The sequence below is a fragment of the Zingiber officinale genome, chromosome 1B (genome assembly GCF_018446385.1).
Source record: "Zingiber officinale cultivar Zhangliang chromosome 1B, Zo_v1.1, whole genome shotgun sequence".
Classification (NCBI taxonomy): domain Eukaryota; kingdom Viridiplantae; phylum Streptophyta; class Magnoliopsida; order Zingiberales; family Zingiberaceae; genus Zingiber; species Zingiber officinale.
This window is the reverse complement of record NC_055986.1, coordinates 100,733,742-100,754,419: the sequence shown is the minus strand read 5'-3', so window position 1 is coordinate 100,754,419 and position 20,678 is coordinate 100,733,742. Positions and strand designations below refer to the sequence as shown.

At 34.3% G+C, this 20,678-nt stretch overlaps 1 protein-coding gene across 1 annotated transcript; it reads right to left on the bottom strand.

The window, feature by feature from the left end:
- Positions 1-559: 559 nt before the first annotated feature.
- Positions 560-19,372, bottom strand: LOC121970380 (AP-2 complex subunit mu-like). Its single transcript, XM_042521076.1, has 13 exons — positions 19,021-19,372; positions 18,491-18,668; positions 16,564-16,654; positions 14,475-14,569; positions 9,281-9,370; positions 9,160-9,208; positions 8,941-9,079; positions 6,759-6,875; positions 3,938-4,028; positions 3,728-3,870; positions 1,756-1,870; positions 1,026-1,070; positions 560-940 (listed from the first exon to the last, which is right to left on the bottom strand). Exons 1-13 carry the CDS (start codon positions 19,101-19,103, stop codon positions 860-862), a joined length of 1,317 nt encoding a protein of 438 aa, XP_042377010.1. The 5' UTR covers positions 19,104-19,372; the 3' UTR covers positions 560-859.
- Positions 19,373-20,678: the final 1,306 nt, after the last annotated feature.

Here is a 20,678-nt window from a genome sequence, read left to right as displayed (position 1 = left end):
ATTCGCAGCTGTGATCTCTGGATCGTTTGTTCAGATCCGATCCTCTCCGCTAGCACTACAAGAAAATTCTAAATTAATAACTGATTTAATGATCAAAATAAAATTTAATCTTTAAATATCAACCAAATAAAATTTTTAATTACAAATTAACAACCAATAATTAATATAATTTATTTCAATCATTAATTAACATAAAATAACAATCAATCATTAAATTATTAAGATATTATAACTTTTTTTATCACAACTTAATGATGGCATTAATTTCAATTGTTATATTAGCAACTGATTAAATCTATGGTTATAAATTAATGAAACATTTTAAAATCGGTTAAAATAACAACCGACTGTAGATTGTTAAATTAGGAACTTTAAAATCAATCACTAATTAACGATCGAAAATTTATTCAACCAAATTCCCAGAGAAAAATAAGGGTTACACAGAGAGATCCAACTTGCTCACTTATTTAGTTAAACAAGAAAAATAAAATCATTGAATTTTTACAGTGTAACTTCGTAACCATTAGTCAACAATGCCATAATGAATCGCTTACCTCAGTTGAACAATATAAGAAACAGAAACCAATACTATTATCCAACTGAAACATTTGACAATCAAGTAAAAGTACAAACGAAAATACTAAAATCATACAAAAAAATAAGTTTTTTCTTTTAAAATTTTGTATGGAAATAAAATACAGTGGCCATCCAAAGGATTTCACAGCATTTTCACATATCTGGGAGCTCATGCTTGAAGATGGATCCATCCATCTGAATTGTTGCTCATGAACTATCCAGCTCCAACTCACTTGGCCCCTTCCAAAGGTGATGTTTTAGTTGTTTCTATGCAGTTCATAAACTAACATCTAATTTCATATGATCCAGCTTTGGTGATGTAACGAACCCATTCAACTGTGTTATAACCACTTTTCTCCCATACCTGCAAAAACATAAATGCTAATAATTAGAAAAATAAATAATTTGAGTGTTACAATTTATGGGATTGATATATTTCCAAGATGTACCTTCAGAAACCGGACCCGCAGACCTGATGCAGTGAACATTGGTACCTAAGAATAAAGGATAAACACACATGAATACATATGATATGATACACATTTATATGAAAGTATGAAACAAAAGACAAATGATAGTGTGAGAAGCTGGACAAAATAAATATATAGAGCCTCTCTATAGACCTGTAGAGACTTCATCCATAGTCATTCATTTTAATGTTGGGAATTTCAACCTTCCATATATAATACCTTGATTTGATGGAATCCACATCATGAATGGTAATCATACAAGGAAGGGCTTGAGAGCAAAACATTGAAGCACGAATGGTTATAGACGAAAATTCTATAGTATATTTTTTGTCCGTAGAAGCCTAAGAGGACCAAATAAATGCATATTTTAATGCTCATCTAGTCATACATTTGTAATGGTGAGTGTCTAGAACCAAAAAAAGAAAAATTACTCCTGACCAAACCATAAATGCAAAGTGAAAAGAATGGCTTATCAGTTAATTGTGGTTTTGATTACAAAAATAGTTGAAAATTTTGGTTTTGTTTGTGGGACAGCAATAGACCAACTAAATCAAACTAATTAGGTTATGTATACATATATTTTGAGTTGCAAATTTATATGTATAATGTCTCTATTCCCTGTTTTAGGTATGGAATGGACAAAGATGGCAGTTATTGCAGCTGGAAAAAAAAACAGAAATGATAAAAAAAAAAAATGAGGCAGAAGAACCTGGAATTCCATTTGAATAGGTGGCCGTGTCCATGATTTCTTTTCAACCATTGTTGAAATTAACTCAACCTCCGCACTCATGGTTGACTCAGTTTGTCCAGGAAATTTCTTGATCCTGCAAGTTCAACATTATACTAAATGGTTAGTAATGCAGAATCTCAACTGATTATACTTAAGCAATGACAAGGAGATGCATAATTAAGTACACAGGCTGATGGAATTGGTTGAATAACACGGTCAGGTCTTAACCAAAGTAAGTGTTTATTGTCTCACAACCTCTAGCTACTCAGGAGTTAGGAGCAGCTAATTTTGTTAGAAAGACCACAATTATAAGTGATAATTAGATTTCACCACAAACAATTATGACATATTACTAAGGTCTTAACGATTCTTGAGTTAAAGTTAAACAAAACCTAAAATTTGAACTTTGATTAAATTTGTTTAGGCTTGGGTCAAAATACTGCTAAGAAGGGGAGCCTTGGTGAATTAGTAAAGTTGTTTTATGACCTAAAGGCCATGAGTTCGAATCCTGAAAACAGCCTCTTGCAAAAAGTAAGGTAATACAATAGATCCTTCCTCGGGACCCCGCATGGCAGGAGCTTCGTGCTCGGGCTGCCCTTTTTTTTGGATCAAAATACTGTTAGCAGAGGAAGCAAAGCCGTTGGGCTCAGATGGCCCAAAGTTAATTTAGGATCATGTATATCTAAAGGTTAGATCTTTCCTTCTCCATGTGATTAAATTTTTTTTGTTGCTTCGTCTGCAGCTGATTCAGATTGCGTTGAGATGTCTGACTAGTGGTGGTTAGCAGAAGCAACTGACAATGAATTTCAGTGGATTCAATTCAAGATTGGAATATTTTGATTAAGGTCAGATCCATATCTTTCTTAATCTAAAGATTATTGAATTGGGTGGGCAATCATGTGTTAAGAAAGTTTTCCAATCTGTGAGGTCAGCTATGATTAGTGTGCATTGTGTTCAGGCTCTAATCAGATTTTCTGTTTAAGATCTATTGTTTGTGTGTTGCAATTCTGTCCCCTCCCTTTTGTGAAATATAAATTCTCAAGGATTTTGATCCTGGTTGAGTTTCATTGTTATCTGTTATCTTGTTTAACTCATGGATTGTGTTTTCTGTGATGGAGAATTAGTCATTAGATGATTATCTATGGATCAAATTTGTGGGTATATTTTCTTTCTGGATTATTAGTGTATGGTTATTCAATTTGGTCATCGATGATTTGTTTTGGGATTGATGTAAATTTGTTTGGCGACTGTTGCAATCCCAGTGTTGTTTGGCATAAGTTGTGTTAGAGTTTTTGAGTGTTGTTGATGTTATTATGACCTTGTCCAGTAACTGCAGTTGGAAATGTTTATTGATTGTATTTCTAGGAGTAGTATTTAACCCATATGTTTGAACAGTTCTTTCAGGCATTCAACTATATAATATGACTAAATAATTGCACGTTTTAAATACAAAGCAATAGCAGTTTAAACGGTTTCCATACCTGAAAGACCTATATGATAGTGGTTTAAAGAATGGTACAAGTTAGTCATTTTGAATCTGCTTTCAGACAAAAGAGCTACGGCCAGGTATTGGTCATTTGGTCCTTAGTGGATTGCAGGCAATCCTTTTTGTATTAATCTTGGTAAAGAATAAATTCTCATTCTTTTTCTGCACAGATAAAATAACTGTCATAATGTCCGAATTCTTAGTAGCCTATCCAATTCTTATTTGCTTGTCTAATGAAGACTTGGTTAGTAACGATAAAATAAAATAAAATTCATTTAGATATAGGTGAGGAAATAATACAGGATCGAGCCCAATGGTGCAAGAAGATCCATATAGCCGACCCCACTTAGTGGGATAAAGGATGTCATTTGCATGTGGTACATCCACTTTATAGCAAAGAACAAAATATCTTGTAAACAAAGTGATCAAGATAAAACTAAATTTAAGGAGTATATGAAAACTTACTTCCACACTAAACAATCTATAGAAGCATTGTACTTGGCTCGACCAGATGTCACTTGGAAACTTGTTTTTGCAGTTTGCTTAGGAACAGGAACTTTCACCACAACACCAAGAGCAAACATTTTGGCACCAAATACACTTTTAACCTGGATTATGGTAAAGAACATATTAAAAACTGAAGTTCATATGTGTAAACCTTCAATGGAAACTAACCTTGACATTTACTTCCATTCTTGTTCTACCCAATTCCTTGATTGTTGGTAGTACCCGAAATGGAAGATTTACACCCTCGGTTATACGATACCTAAAGGTTATTGAGAACATTCTTTATCAGTTGACCTCTACGATTCCATGCTACATTACCAAAATGCACTAGCAAATATACTCTGCAACAATATCATCTAAATAGTGAACATACAAATTCTCCTTTGAATTTTTTTTTTTTGGATGAGATTCTACAAAATTAAATGGATATCTACCTGAAATGATAAATATAAAAAATGTAACATTAGCTGATTACTATCATTTGTATCATGGGTGTCTTAGAGATTGCTCCAAACATTACACGACAATCACAATAAAATTGAAAGAATAAAAGAATAGAAAATTGCAAATACATTTGTCACTCTTCATCTGTATGAATTTTGTGGGTCATATAGTATAATAATATCCTGTAGACTGTTATATATAGTATAATGATATCCTGCAGACCGTTCGTTGCGAAACGGTCCGCGACAATTTGTTCGAAGCGCCTAGAACTAATCCAGGCGCCTCAATTCATTTTTTATTTTTTTTTAATTTTTTAATTTTTGGTCCAAGTGCCTTGATTTTTATTTTAATTTTTAAAAATAAAAAAATTCCTTAAATCTTAAACCCAAAACATATCTACAATATTATAACCCAATAGAGAAGTCAAAACCCTAGAAGAAAATCTTATTAGCTTAAACTCATTATAATCCAACCCCTAAATTCTAAAATCTTAAACCCTAAATACATATAATATACCCCGTGAGTATCTAATATTTTTAATCTTGAACACTATAACCCAAGAGGAAAGCCTGAACCCTAAGGGTGCGTTTGGTTCAAGTTATCGTATATAACCTTGGTTATGTGATTACTTGGTAATCACATAACCAAGGTTATGAGTGAATAAAACATAATCTTAATCTTGTTTGGTTTAACTAGGTAATGATATAATCTAACTTGACATTTACTATATTACCCCTTGTTTAATTATATGATTAATTTTGTAGAATAAATTAAATTAAATTATTAATAATAATTATTATTATTATTATATTAATGAATAAGTTGATAATATATATAATAAATAAATAAAATTGATTTATAAATTTTAAATTTTAAAATAAATTTATATATTTTTAAAATATAATTAGATATGTAATTAACTTATTATATATATTTAAAATTTATATATATTTAGATATGTGATTAAAATTTTTAATTATTTTAATAGATTTTATTTTCCCTAGGGTTCCTCCCCAATTTTTTTTTCGCTGACAACTTCTCCCCAAGCCGCCGGTGCGCCTCCGCCCGCCCCCCCTTCCTGCGCTTCACCCTCCACAGTTCCTCCAGCGCCGCCCTCCACTTCTCCTTCCCCGTCTTCCTGCACTTCACCCTCCACAGCTCCTCCAGCGCCTCCATCCACCTCTCCTTCCCCTTCTCCGCCTACATCGCGACGACACGGTGTCGCACGACCCTATGGGAGAGAAGGCATAGGCTGACCCTATGGGAGAGATGGTACTGGTTGAGGCTGTCCCCCGACAGCCACCCCCTGCGCCCTCCGTCGCGCGTCGCCCGGTTCACCACCGACACCAGCACCGAGCTCAGGTAGTATCCCAGCGCCAGCGACGCCCACGACAGTGACGTCGCCAGCGACCGCATCGTCGCCAGTGCCTCGCTAAAGAACTCCAGCTGCCCAGCCAGCGTGAACAAGTCTGCCGAGCCCAGGAACCGGTATTGGAACGCCACCCAGAAGAATGTGATCGGCAGCGGGCCCTCAGACCCCTCCCCCACCTGCCTCGCCACCCGCTTCCGCTTCGCCTCCACCGCCGCCGCCACCGCCATCGCTACTACTGAGAGCACCAGCCCGAACCCGATCCTCTACAGGTGCGTGATGCCTGTCTCGTTCCCCGTCGCGCGGCGCGCGAGGGGCACGATCGCGTGGTCGCATAGCGGCGCGATGGCCATGATGAAGACAAACGGGGAAGACCGGCAGTGACGTCGGCGGGACCGTGAGCCTACCTACGCGCGTGTCCATCGTCTCTGCCTGCTGCACCGAGAAGGTCGAGAGCTGCGCGAGGCAGCAGCTGAGCATGATGGTCAATGTGAAGATAGGAAGAAGCTTCATCACCACCTTGACGTCCTCCACTTCCTGCCATGAGCAGGAGAGCGAGCGGTGGAGCGGCAGAGAACCTGCTCTTGCTTATCTCTTGCTCTTCGAAGGGTATTTTTGGGATAAAAAAAAAATATTGATAACCCTGGAATCGCAAAAAACCTAAGATTCCAAGGTTTTCTGATTCCTGGTTCTATTCCCTAATTGCTGATGTGGCGGGAATGTTGCATTATCAGGTATCATCAATTACTTAAACCAAACAAGGTTATCGTTGATAACCAACTAAGGTTATCAGCGATAACCCCGAACCAAACACGCCCTAAAGGGAAAATCTTATTAACTCAAATCTATTATAACTCAACTCCTAAATCCTAAAATTTTGAACCTTAAATACATATAATATACCCAAAAATAAAACAAAAGAAAATACTGAATGAGTCCAGGACCCTGGATTTCTGGACCATGTCACCCACAGGAAAGTTATATATAACACCCCATTTCATTCCTTTTTTATTAGCTCTATTCAATTTTTGTTGCTAAGTATAAGCATTGCAGCTCATTGACGATCATTTGCAGATGAGTGAATATTAAACCCTCAAAATACAAGACCAAAATATCATCTAGGAAACACAAAAGGCAAACATATCTTAATAGAAAAAACAAAAGCAGAAAGATTACTTCATCAATTCAAATTCACCATCAGGAGGTACAAAACTGACAGTCTTTTCTGAGTTGAACCTCGTCAAATTTACACATTGATGAAAAGTGACATCATCTAGTTCAATGGTCTTTCCACTGAAAAAAAAAAGAAGAAATGAAATCTTGTCAAATTTCACAAATAACACATCTAAGTAGCAGTAAATTAGGATAGTAAACTAATGCAGAAAACATGTAAAGGTGATTCGATGCAAAAGCTGTGTGTCATAAGCAAACACTACAATGAGCTTTCAATAAATATGTATTCCAAGGCACATTAATATTACTCGATAAGCTGATTGCATCATCATGATTAATAAGAATGGAACACGTACCTGGTTACTACTCATAAATCATTCTACATGACATATAAAAATAATTATTGGAAATTCAATCATGCAAAAAAAACTCTAAAACAACTTGTTTGCACACCTAAGCATCCATCAAAATGGACATCTGCTCTAAACAAAGAAACTACACAGGAAATTCAAGGGAAAATCTGCAACTGCTAACAAGCCACACTATTAGTCGATCTAATATTTCCAGTTACTTCTTAAGAAAATAAATAATCTTGCAAAGAAACTAACATAACAACATGAAAAGGATATAAACTCGTAAATATGACTTTACATCAGCATAAAACATGGAAAGTAAAGTTCTATATGTGAGAATAGAAAATGCTGACTAGAAAAGTTTTTACATTGAGAATTAGTAAATAAAGAGACATAAAAGAGCACCGCTAAATTATGTGTTTTGTTCAATCCTGACAACATTTAAAAAAAAAATTAAAAAGGTGTCTGGAAATTCAATGGACCATCATGCTGAAGGCACTGAGAAACTCAGGACAGTAAGCTGCCTTAGTGGAGTGTGTGACTAACAAGTTTGAGGACACTGATCAAAGATTTTTTGACAAAATGGAAGGCCAGTTATTTCCCAAATTTTGAGTTTACCTTCTTTTCCTACTTTTCTCATATAAAACTAGAAGTATCTTGAAAAGAAGCTATAGGGCAAAAAGACATAGCCCAGTGTGCAGGGCCCCTTTATTTATTTATTTATTTATTTTCCATTTGATGTAGAAGAGACTGTTGAAAATGTTTTTGGCCAAACACAAGCACAGTTGTTTCTTTAATTCATCCCTCCTTTCAAACTGTTTCCTTATGCATATAAACTGTCTTGAACACAAGTAGAATGAGAGAAAACAGCGAGAGGACAAAGCTGCCTTTCATTTCACAGAGCTACCATTTAATTAGGCAAATGAGCCAAAAACTCAACTTTGTAGCTCCTTGACAAACAGAAAATATGGGGGTTGCCTTGTGTATTATTCCCTATCCCCTTTCCTGTTTACCAAAGTTATTCCTGAGGCCAATACAGCCAGGGGTTTAGGAGTGTAATCCCAAAATGTTTTCAGATCTCAGAGAAGTTTGGGACCTTTGGAATGAAAAGGAGATGTTAGGTAAGCTTATCAATACAACACTTTTGCTAGGTATTTTTCGGATGCAGGCAGGGAGTTGGATTCCAAAATCTACTTTCATGAGGTGTCTTCAAATTACTATGAAATTAATGTAAACTATACAAACATGTAAATACATAATTAAATATGAGTATTTAAAACGGTGGTGATCCTGTATAATTCCAAAAAGATATGAAAACTACGCCCTACTTTTGGGAAGTGCAAACAGATTTAATGAATAAATCTAAAGGAAAATTTAAATTTCTATAGGTATTAATATTAAAATTTATTAGTTCAATAAAATATTTTCATTTCATAATTTTTATTATATTCATAATATCTTATATTTTGTATTTTTAAAATAATATGAACTTTTATATTTTTATTATTATAGTACAGGATTAATATATTAATTTCGTCATATTTTATCATGTTTAGTATTATGTAATTTTACACAATTCAGTAACTTTACAATGAAATTAAATTACATTTTCAATATTAAAAAAGTAATATTACTTCTATGCAATTAATACATATTAAAACAAGATATTAACAATTGAGTAATACCTTAATGGTAAAATATGTTAAGATGTAAATACCTTTTTTTTACATTATTGAACACCATATGAAAAGTTGCACAGTTGGATTTGCAAAGCAATTTTTTAAAAAAAAATTAAAAGGTTCTCAAGGAATTCATTATTTTGACAGATTTACCTTTTAATAGGCCTGGATTTGAGCTGTGATTCCTTTTCGAGACCAATCTTATCATTTAATCCTAATTTTAGGTCAGGCATCCCAGAAAGAAAGCACTTCATCAGAATCTTTCCAGACACATCACAACGTAGAACACTGCCTGTAAAGTATAAACCGTAACCAAGAGATTATTGAGAGAATTTTACTTCTTTAGGCTAATATATAAATATAAATACAAACCTTTGGAGGACATAAGAAGATTAACACTTTCAACGATGTCCAGGAAGACCTGACGCATATTAGTGTTAATCTAGAATTTCTAATACTAAGATGTGATTGTTAAAAGAACTGATAATGTCACCTCATTTTTCTTGTACAAAAGACCCTCACGTCTCCAACCAACAGCACCTGTAACTTGTAGAGTTGCATTGGGGACAGGCTTATCAGAGTGCTGATTTTACACACAGAAAAAAAACACAAAAAGGATGGTCAAGAAATACAAAAGATTCTGGTAATTCAAAAAAAGCAGTACAAATGTGAAACAAGATGGATGGGTATAAAATTCTGAGCTGGGCTGTACAACCAAAATGTCTCTTTTTGTTCCCCAACCGAAACAACGAACAAGACAAGGTAAACAAAATTTCCTATGTAGTCCATGACAGAACAGTGTGCCCATGCCATGTAGGCCATGGCAATAGTAATCACAGTTCCAGACGACATGGAAGGAGAAAAAGAATCAGCTCAAAATCACTCGCATGATGCTCAGAATAATTTTGTTGGTCATGGGGAGGAAAACAGGAGAGAAAGAATGGCTATCAATTGGGCTGAAATTGTGAATGAAATGCATACTAGCAACAGTGAAGAATTGAGGAAGCGGATGGCAGAGGAAGTGCTCAACAAAACTCCAGAGAACAAAGGAGAGACGCAAGGTTGTCGAAGGGGGTTTTGCCTCATAAGGACCTCTCCAATGACGCAATTTAGTGACGGTGACCCAAAATTAGCTGGAGTCACAATTGATGCCACGGAGAAGTCAAGTTCGTGTTTTTCCCCATGTGTTCCACTAATTTTAATTTAATGCATATTTCAATTTAACCCCTTGAGTTTTAAATAAATGTCATTTAACCCCTGATTAAAGGGATAAATTTCATCTGAACACTTATTTTTAGGCAAATTACGTTTACCTATCAATTTTAAGGTAAATTTCATTTAACCATTAATTTTAGAGGAAATTCCATTTAATCATTAATTTTAAGGTACATTCAATTTTAACCCCTGATTGTGGAAAATTCGACTATGGATTTTAAGGTTTTATCAAAATTACGATTCAACTAGTTGAGTGTAAATTAACACAATTAATTGATTAACTAATTTTGTTGAAGTGGAACTTGCAATTTCGCAAATTCTTAAATCGCAAAATTGTGACTTGGGAATAGATATAGAATATATGTTTAGATTATATAACATATGTTATATGTTTATGTTATATAATATACAAGAGATATATGCTATGATATATTATATAACATATACCATAGGTATATATAAATATATTCTTTCATATTGAATAATTTTATATAAATATTCTATTAGTGCGCTTACTTAGCATGGATGACATGGTAGTTATATTAGTGTATTTACTTGGTGCGAATAATTTTTTTTAATACTCATAACCTGATGCCTAGGTTGACAAATGATACTTAAAACTGCAGTCTTATAATCCAACTTAAATTTTTTTAATAGTGCTTAAATTGTGGTATAATTGGACATGGAGGTCACACATCTCAAGAAAAATCTGTGAAGGCTCAAATGTTTCAAAGTGTCCAAAAATCCTTGGAGAAATCCATCAGGCAATGGAGGAAATTATAAAAGAGTAGTCCGGTGCACAAAGCTCCCACCAATGTGAGGTCCCGAGGAAGGGTAAGACCGCATTGAGTTTATTGTATGCAGCCTTTTCCTGCATTGCAAGAGGTGGTTTTCGCAACTCAATTCCGTGACTACAAGGTCCCACGGCAATAACTTTACCGTTGCGCCAAGCTCCCCTTCAAGACAATGGAGGGGCTTATGCAAAAAAGGAAAAAAAAATCAAATACAAACAACAATAACAATATGAAGATTTTAATAGAACTTCTGAATAACTCATTGACAATGAATTCGAAAGTCATGGCAAAAATGTCAGAATTTCTAGCCATTTTTGTGCTCTGTGTGCTGAACATAAGCATGTGCAGCAAATGCAATATAGCTGTTGTACAACTAATGTTAATGGAAGTGGCTCAAACGGTGCTAGTGGGGATAGTTCAACAGTTACACCAGCATTGAGTGTGAGTGTTGCCTCATCACAAAGTGGCATTGGTCATTTCTTTCATTTCATGGGAGTAAAGCGTGTAATTGATATGATTGATATTAATCATGGCCTTTCCAGACTAGGTTAGCAAGCAAACTAGAATCCATGAAGCCTACAGAAAAAGAGAAGAATTTTAAAGCATTGTCAAATTGTCGATCTATACCTAGACACAAGAGGACGAGATCAAGACATAGATCTTATTGTGCAAGAAGCAATAAAACCTATATGGGGATACGTTGATATGCAATGGTTGGATACAATTTAAATGCATTATTAACTTTGGACTATATTGAAATAAAGAGGTAATATTTCACAAATCTATTGATACAACTGTAGACCATGTTGATGCATCTTTTATATATATATATATATATATATATATATATATATATATCAGCCTGCACACCCTTACTCTACACATTACTGGGTGCCCCTCATAGGTCCGGGTGCCCTGATTCTCAAAAAGTGCTTCCGGGTGCCCAGACCTATGAGGGTCGCCCAGGAGTATATAGGGTATGGGTGGGAATGTCCAAGGTAAGGGTGTACAGGGTATATATATATTGTGTTAAGAGATAGGCTATAGAACATATAGTGCAACAAAAGTGTCAAAATAAGGAATCCAAAGCCATTGGAGTAAGACCATTCAACATTGTTTAAGACACCATGGACAACATTCTGTATTGACTTAATAATAGCGCACATAATGACGAAGGTAGTAAAAGAGGTAATTTTTAATAATATTTCTTCATAATCATCATTAGGTTTATTTAATAATGAAGAAATTTATTGATGGGGTGATTCTATAACTAAGAGAAAAAACAATAAGGTCTGTAACTCACCTCCTCTTGTTAAAGTCATCATCCTAGAAAAAAGTCAAATTGAATATTATGCTCACTTTGTGCATTGGGAAGCCTATTAGTAATCTAGGATTATTGAGTATAGAAAGAAGAAAAAAATTATTATATCAGCTATATTTTATAACTATTTACAAATACTCTAATGACAATAGAGCCCTCAAACATTGTTTTGTGCAAAGTCAACATGGACAAAAAACCGCAAATGAGTAACAATTATCACTCAATTCACAAAGCAATAGAGAAAAATCAAGACACATCTACATTTGCTAATCAAATATCAACACTATATTGATATAATCACTATAAGACAATCAAACGAGGAAAAAAATGCATTTGACATGTATGCATTTTTTAATAACAATCATTGATAAAAATATATGCTTGATTATTTGATGTTATTATTTTATCTATCATATCAGTAGTTGGACACAAATAATGATCTCTTAATGACCTTTATAAGTGTAACATCAAGGCTGCAGCTCAATAGAGAATTAACTTTTGAACATATTTGAGAGACATATATAACTCTGTGGATGATTTTTTGCAGTATAATGTATATATAAATTGAATGTCGATAGATCAAAAATAATTTATTATTAGTCATTATCAACACATAGAATTCTATTTTAATTTTATTCACTCATTAATTTTATAGTTAAGTTATGGTTACAATATGAAGGATTGACCCTCGGTCTAATTATAATATAGATTCTCTCACAGACAAGGTCCTCGAGTGATTGTGAAAGAAATCGGTTATCTTTCTCCCTCATTCATATAAAAGTGTGAAATTGCTTCTCTATAGTCACTTGTAAAAGTTTGTCTACATCAACTATAGTTTGCGTCTTCAATTAAGGGTTATAACAAAAGAGAGAGAGAAAAAAAAGAAGAATCCAATGATGTAGAACTATTTAATATTGGATTTGTCTAGAATGAAAATGATTTAATGATAGACTGGTAAAGTACTTTTAAGCTCAAGAATCCATTACTTAATGAAGTAGGAGATTTCATTCCTTACCCAAAAAATTGAGAAGTTAAAGGAGTTGCTAGTAAGGAAGATGGAGATGATGAAGCTTTTGAGCTATAATTTCTATTGTTTATATCTCAACCCAGACCGTCTCAAACATTTCAACCCAACATACAACCAAAGGCCATAAACAAAGGAAAAGGCAAGGGTCTTGCAAATTTTTTAGTAAAGAGAAAATTTTCAAATCTATTTGCTAACAGAGAAAGGGCCAATTGATGATTGGTCACAATACACTTGTTGCAATCATAAGCAAGAACATGATGAGAGTGATGAAACGTCATCACTTTCTAACGTTGTAATTCAATGAAAAGTTAAAATGATGATAGCGATGTTAGCAACGATGCAACAATTGATGGAGGTGATTACAATGGAGATGCACTGGGTGGTGGTGAAATTTATATTCCCTCAACTTCAACACCTGAGCCCTATATACATGAGTAAGGTTACACACATGCAATCTAAGATGATTATCATGGAGCTAGAGCTATCAAGAGTCGATATCAATGTTAATATAAAGGTTACAAACAAAAATGAAGCTTATGATTATCAAGATATGTGGAGAGTTTAGATGAGATTGATTCAAGATCGATGTTCATCATACTTTTAGCCTTCTTATTATAACTTTGATACATCATACAGTGAGCTGTCATGTTTGAGCTAAGAAGATATGTGTATCCTTAGCATGTGGTTGTGCCCGTTTTGATTCTAGTGTTACCAATACAAGTCCTAACTCCTAATGGTAAACCAAGACATATTGATGGACATATGGAGAAATCAATATTAGTACCGCATATCTTGTTGATAGGCATGTGGAAAAATCAATATTAGTACCACACATGATATTGATGGACATGTGCAGAAATTAATATTAGTACCACATATCCTATTGATGGCATATTGATCGGCATGTGGAGAAATAATATTCGTACCACTTATCCTAGGATAATTATATAATCTAGATCTTGAAAAACGTGAGGTTAATATTACAAGGATGTTGCATTATCTAATACCCTCATAAGACGCACAAATCTCTTTTTAGTATTAGCAAGATGGTCAATGTTCTTGCAATAATTTGTACCCTATTAGTCTCAAATATCAATAGAAATTACATTTTTTTAATTAGCATACTCTTATATTTATACGCAAATAAGTACAAAAGACTCAAAGGTGCATGATACAATATCATTTCAGTTAAAGACTGAAACTCCAGTACAACTTAAGACTTTAAACCTTGGCCAAGATGTATACCCCAAATATGATAATTAAAATGATAATAAGTATACACGTAGAAGTTGATGACCTTAGAAGAAAAATACAGCCTTTGATATCTTACCTTGGAGGAAAATGGTGAGCGAACACCTTCCTGCGTGATGTAAAGCTTCAAAATTTCAGGTGAAAGATTTTGGGGGTAACCAAAATCCATAATCTCTGAGAATCAAACAAGAAAAGATAAAGGTCCATATTTGGTTAGATATCCTAGCTGCAATAATATCATCCATCATGCATATGTAATTATGCTTCTCCATAATGAAGTTACGAAGGAACTACAGAGCAGTAGAGTTGACATGATTGAGGCACAAACAATAGTTTATGGAATTTAAATCAGCATAGCATTGGCTGGCCTGCTTGATGATGATAATATTTTAAACAATCAACAGTCATATTATTAAAACTATAATTAGAGACAGATATATTGGATAATTGATAATCATATTTATAATTGATGAGTAATAGTTATCAATCTACAAGTATTGGTAAATAAGAATTGATGGGTTATATGTCACAATATTTAATAAATATTCCTATAGTATAGGGCAAACATTAATACTATTAAATTATTAAAATTAAGTTGTTAACTTTTCCTTTGCCTCTCGATCATGGGGTACCTGCTGCCGCTGACATTTGTTCTAATTGCCTTAGTACTTGATCAATGTGCACATCTAAAGCGTGAATCCACCTCTACTTAACACATCTTATGTTCTTGTTGCTGTCACGCCTAGCAGATGTATGATGCTTTCTCCTTGAATCATGATTGCCATCTGATTTTCACCACCTTCTTCCAATTTAAAATGTTTTTGGCCCTCAATGATTTACTGACAATCAATGTAGGGCAGTCTGACTTTTCAAATAAAGTCAGGTCAGTCTTTTTCAATCTCGATCCAGCTCAATATAATCTGGATTGAGATTGATGAATTTTTTAATTTTAGCCCAGATATATCATGTCATAATTCATTCAAAAATTTGTATATGCTGTCGGTTTGAATGGATAAGAAGCCTGTTTAAAAAAGAAAATCCTGTCTTTTCCTTAAAAGTAAATCATGAACTCCTATCAGACATCAATTAAGATAAAAGTAACAAGACAAAGCCAACGATTATTATATGAGTTGGGTTTGAAAATAACTAACCACAGAATTGTTGACAACCTTGATACAAATAACAACTAGCTAGTTTATAACATGAGGAAAAAGGACAAAGTATTGATTTTAGTTATCAATTATTAGTAGATTTTACTCAAAATTAATATACTAGAAGTCTATGGGTAGAAGGACGCCAACCTGCTAATTGAAACAAACTCGATGCCTTTCCCCACTTTTTTTTCTGAAATTTTCATGAATGGAATAATTAGTTTTTTTCTCACTCTGAAACCTGATAGCATGTCCCTAACATGTTTGTAATCTTTCCTGCAAATTCCCAAGCTCCAATACACTTAAATATTTTGTGATTATAATAAAATGGATTTATTTGCCATCAGCATATGGAAGGGAATCTTATGATGTAGTAGCTAACCTGGAGAGATATATGAGATCGTGGCTATGATAAAATATGATAGCAGTATAATTTAGCCAAGCACTCTATGATAAACAAAGATCATAGTATCCACAGGAGTTGTAAAGACCATAATCAACACTTTAAGAAAAGGTGAACAACATTCACATGCCATCTTGTTAGTAACCATCATCAATAGACTTAATTTAGTCCAGAAAGTATACAGAAATGAAGACCACTAAACAATAATAACAGCCTTACCCAAAGAGGATATATTTCTTACTGAAATCCTTGTGGCAGTACAAAGATGAAAAATTAATTTTATTGTCCAGATTTAGTAGGAAACAAACTTATCCAACAGACAACAAAAATTTAAGCTCAGAAATTAAGTAGTGTCACATTCAAATTTAATGAATCCACACATGGATTCCTTTTGTACACAAAATAAGCCATGTTGATGCCATAAGAAAAGTAAATATCATCTAATAAAACATGGGAATGGTAGTATTATTAAAGAAGATGAAAAACATTTTTCTCCAAATAAGTTATGCTTAAAACAACTACAAAAAAGAATTAAGTGACAATGAAATAATTCACAGAAAGTAAAGATATCTGTCTACACAAGATTTATGCCACAGCAGATAAGTGGTGCATACCATCAAGAAGTTCATAAATCAGAACAAAGTTATTCCGGATGGCATCTTCATCAAATGCACCCCCAAAATATGATTTAAATAGCACAACAGCCTGTTTATTGGCACAGAAACACAAATGTTAGAAAACATGCCAAGAAAAGATTTAACATTTTATTGCACAGATTAAATTTTTTTTCCTAACAGGCCTAACACCAAAAGGGGAGCATTGGCGCAACGGTAAAGTTGTTGCTTTGTGACCAAAAGGTCACGGGGTTTGAATCCTAAAAACAACCTCTTGCAAAAAAGTAGGGTAAGGCTGCGTACAATGAATCCTTCCCCGGGACCACGCATAGCGGGAGCTTCGTGCACCGGGCTGCCCTTTTTTTTGTTAGGCCTAACACTAGCTATCAGTAGGAAGATAGTCTATTGGACAATGGCATTACTTGACATGTCATGCTTGGCCCAACATGAAGTTGAGCCCTATTGGGCTTTACCTGATCCATTTGTAGGCCAATCACAACCTATATACTCTTTTTATTATTTCCCATACAAAATTTTAACCCTTAATTTTTTTTAAAAAAATTGAAGATATCTTATTCTAACATTTTAGATTAATTTATTTTTTTAAAAGTATAATTATTTACAATCTTCTATTCTTAAATTTTTAGCCTGTCAAGTTGTCTTGAGCATTGTTACAGTTGGCGCAAAACCATCCTAGGTAGTGCTCATGTTGAGCCAACATGACTTGATTAAATTAGGACAAATCAGGCCTAGGTTTATAGCAAGTTTGGTGTGGAGCTATCCCGGACAGTCTTTGTGCCAGATGTACATGGCCCAACTAGATCCAAGCCAAGTCAAGCTTAAGCATAAATCTAGGTATTGCCACCTCTAGTTGTGCCTTGGTCGTACAACCACTTAGAGTCAAGTTCCATCTAGTGCTTTTACAAACTCCGCTTTCTCCTAGATTTCTCAAACTCATACTATGCTGCTCTGCAATTTCCTTCTTTGTGGTGTCTCAAGATTTATGTCATATTTATCATCACAAAGAGATCTTTGCTAAATTGTCTCAATTATTATGTTTCAAACTATTTTTATTGATCTTGTTTAAAGAGGTATTTAGGAAAATTAGCTAGTAACATTCTAGCTTGTTGTTGGAGAGGCTTATCTAATTTTATGTGTTAGAAAAATTCGCATAGTTGCCTTCGGGGTTAAGATTCCATGTTACAATAAGAAAGGCAAAAATTATGTTATCCTTGTCAATGCATTTGTTATCAATAATTGTTCCATGTTGGACAACAGTCCATGGCCAAAACAATGTTTCCACTCGAGACACTTGATTCAAATAATAACCATTGAAACCTAACCAGTAATGAAGGGATAACATTCCAAGGTTGTGAGATGCATGACTTAGAATTTCTTTAAATGGCAATAGTTTTACAAGCATACTTACATAGGACTGCCAGGATAATTACTTGAGGTCACAGGCTAAAGTTCACCTTCTAGTTTCTGTTTGTTTATTTAAGGAATCAGAGTTAATGATCAAGAGAGGTTCAGAAGTAGCTTTTGGTATTATTAAACATTTTGATGGATTGGATTCACCAAATAATGATGTACAAAATTTCAGTAATTCCTAAAAATGATAATCATCCAACCTTAAAGTCAAATAACAGAAAATTGCATATATTAAATCTAATTGTTACAGTGAGTTATAATTTTCAGCTTGTGGACATATGAAACATATAGATCTCTCAGATATAGGCAGAAAGAATGACAAAGTTAATAAAAGTTCTCAGAAGTGTGTTAAACTGTTAATAGCTGTCTCTTTTCATGTTATTGTCACTCTTCATAATAAATTCCAACTCATTAACTAGCCAATGAGTAAAGACATAAAGATGCTGACAGGACTAGTAGAAGAATAATAGCAATACTAAGGAGGTAAGGAACATACCTCAGCGACGAACTTGAAAGCACATGCAACATTGGCATTGCTGCTAACGACAATCACAATGTACACATTGCTAATTCTCATGTAGAGAAAGGAACAGCCTCCAATTTGCCGAACAGGACATGTGCCAAGTTCTTTTGTTTGCATGATATGGATCCGAAAAGCATCCACCATATTTCCACTGAGAAGAGTTCCACACATCAAAAGGCCGCATTTTAAAGTAAAAGCAAGTAAGAAAGCACAGAGCAGATAACTAGAAATGGAAAATCAAAAAACAAAAGGATGATCTAAGCACAAATTTTGATAATTATATAAGCTATCAGGACTTAAAGATGAGAATCTGTGCTTCGAGAAGCCTATTATTGAAAAAGGGTATGACTCGTAAAGTCCATATCCCAAATTTGTAACTTATTTATGAGATGGCCAAGAAGACATATTCAGATTTTATCCCGCAAATAACACTGCCACAAAGAGCTAAAAAATGAAGCAAGCAACTCGAGATCGACACCTAACGAAGAAAGACGCTAACTCACCCAACATCATCGCGGTAGAGACGATTAATGAGGACATCTCCGCGCAGATTCAAGAAGTAAATAGCAGATGCCGCGACAGGCATATTGTCGGCGGCAGAGATTCCAGGCCCAAAAGGACCGGAGCCGTCCTAGGTCCACTAGAGCAGCCTGCCGGCGAACCAAGGAAGGAGAAGGTGGGGAAGAGCTCAATCCGGCAAAGATTTAGGTCTCGCCCCCGATCTCGGTGAGGAGAAATCTCAGATCTGAGACATAACAGCGAATCGAGAATGGAAGAGGAAGGGAAATCAGGCCGTCGAACTCGAACAGGAGGCTTTGGTTGTCTCTCTTGAATATTTTTGTTTACTTTTTCGCATTCGGAGCCGCAGAGTCAATTCAACGCCGAGCCCCTGACGTGCTGTAAAGCACGTGACGGATGGGTCGGAAATTTCCCAATATTTTTATCGGTTAATTATTATCTTTCTAGAAAAGAAATTGACCTTGGCAGCATTATATATATTCTTCCCGGCGTAAAAAGAAATTTTTTTATAAAACGATGCTATGCTAAAATATGTATGGGAAAGATTAGAGGTGTAAAATCTTGATTAAATCTAAATAATCCATCGAAATAGTCAAATAGGTCAATTCTTTTTAAAAAAAAAATTTTGATTTATTCAATTTAGTTTTGATTTAAAACTTTAGACCGCATAATAGTCACGACTCGACTATTAAATAACAGTCGGTGATCGACTAAATTTTTAACATTGCTCAATCTTAGAAAAGATAATATAAAAAAACAGTGGCATTGAATTAATTGGTCTAAAAAGATAATAAAATGTTATAACATGATCATGTACACGTAGTACATTTTATATTTTAAAAAATAAATCTAAATGGAAAATATAAAGTAGAATAAGATTAAAAAAAAACTCATTCTTAAATAATTAAGACAAACGCAATTGGTGATAATGATTATGATGATGATTCTAGCTCATTTTTTTATATGAATAACCAAAAATGAAAGAAACACGCTTCAAATTAAATTGTTCTCAAATTCATAGGAGTCCAGAAACAATATACAATTTATTGCAAGAACCATGAAATAATTAATAAAACTTTGTTCTTTTCACATAATTAGAATATTAAAACTCAATAATAAGCTCTAATGTAATCATTTGACACCATAGAAAATCCCATAATTAATTTTCAGCAATGGGAAATGCAGATCCAATCTTGTCCCTTCCCAGTCGGTAGCACTTTATATTGACAAAATAAGGGCCTAGCTGAACATGGTTGTCTTCTTCACCAGCAAAGAAGCAGAGAGTATAAAGAGCAATCTCAAATTCTGGGCTCACTCCAACAAGAACAGTGGAGACAGATTTCAGAATGCCGTTCCACTCGAACTGAATTGATAGCACTTGGGTCTCGGAATCTGGCTGCAGATCATATGATTTAATAAGTGATGATCTCCAAGGAATCAATTTGAACCAATTCTCAGAAATCAATTCTTTGCTTTGCCATAAATGCATCAAAATCTTATATGTGGTTCTATTCTTGGTGCTGCCGCTGACATTTGTTCTAATTGCCTTAGTACTTGATCAATGTGCACATCTAAAGCGTGAATCCACCTCTACTTAACACATCTTATGTTCTTGTTGCTGTCACGCCTAGCAGATGTATGA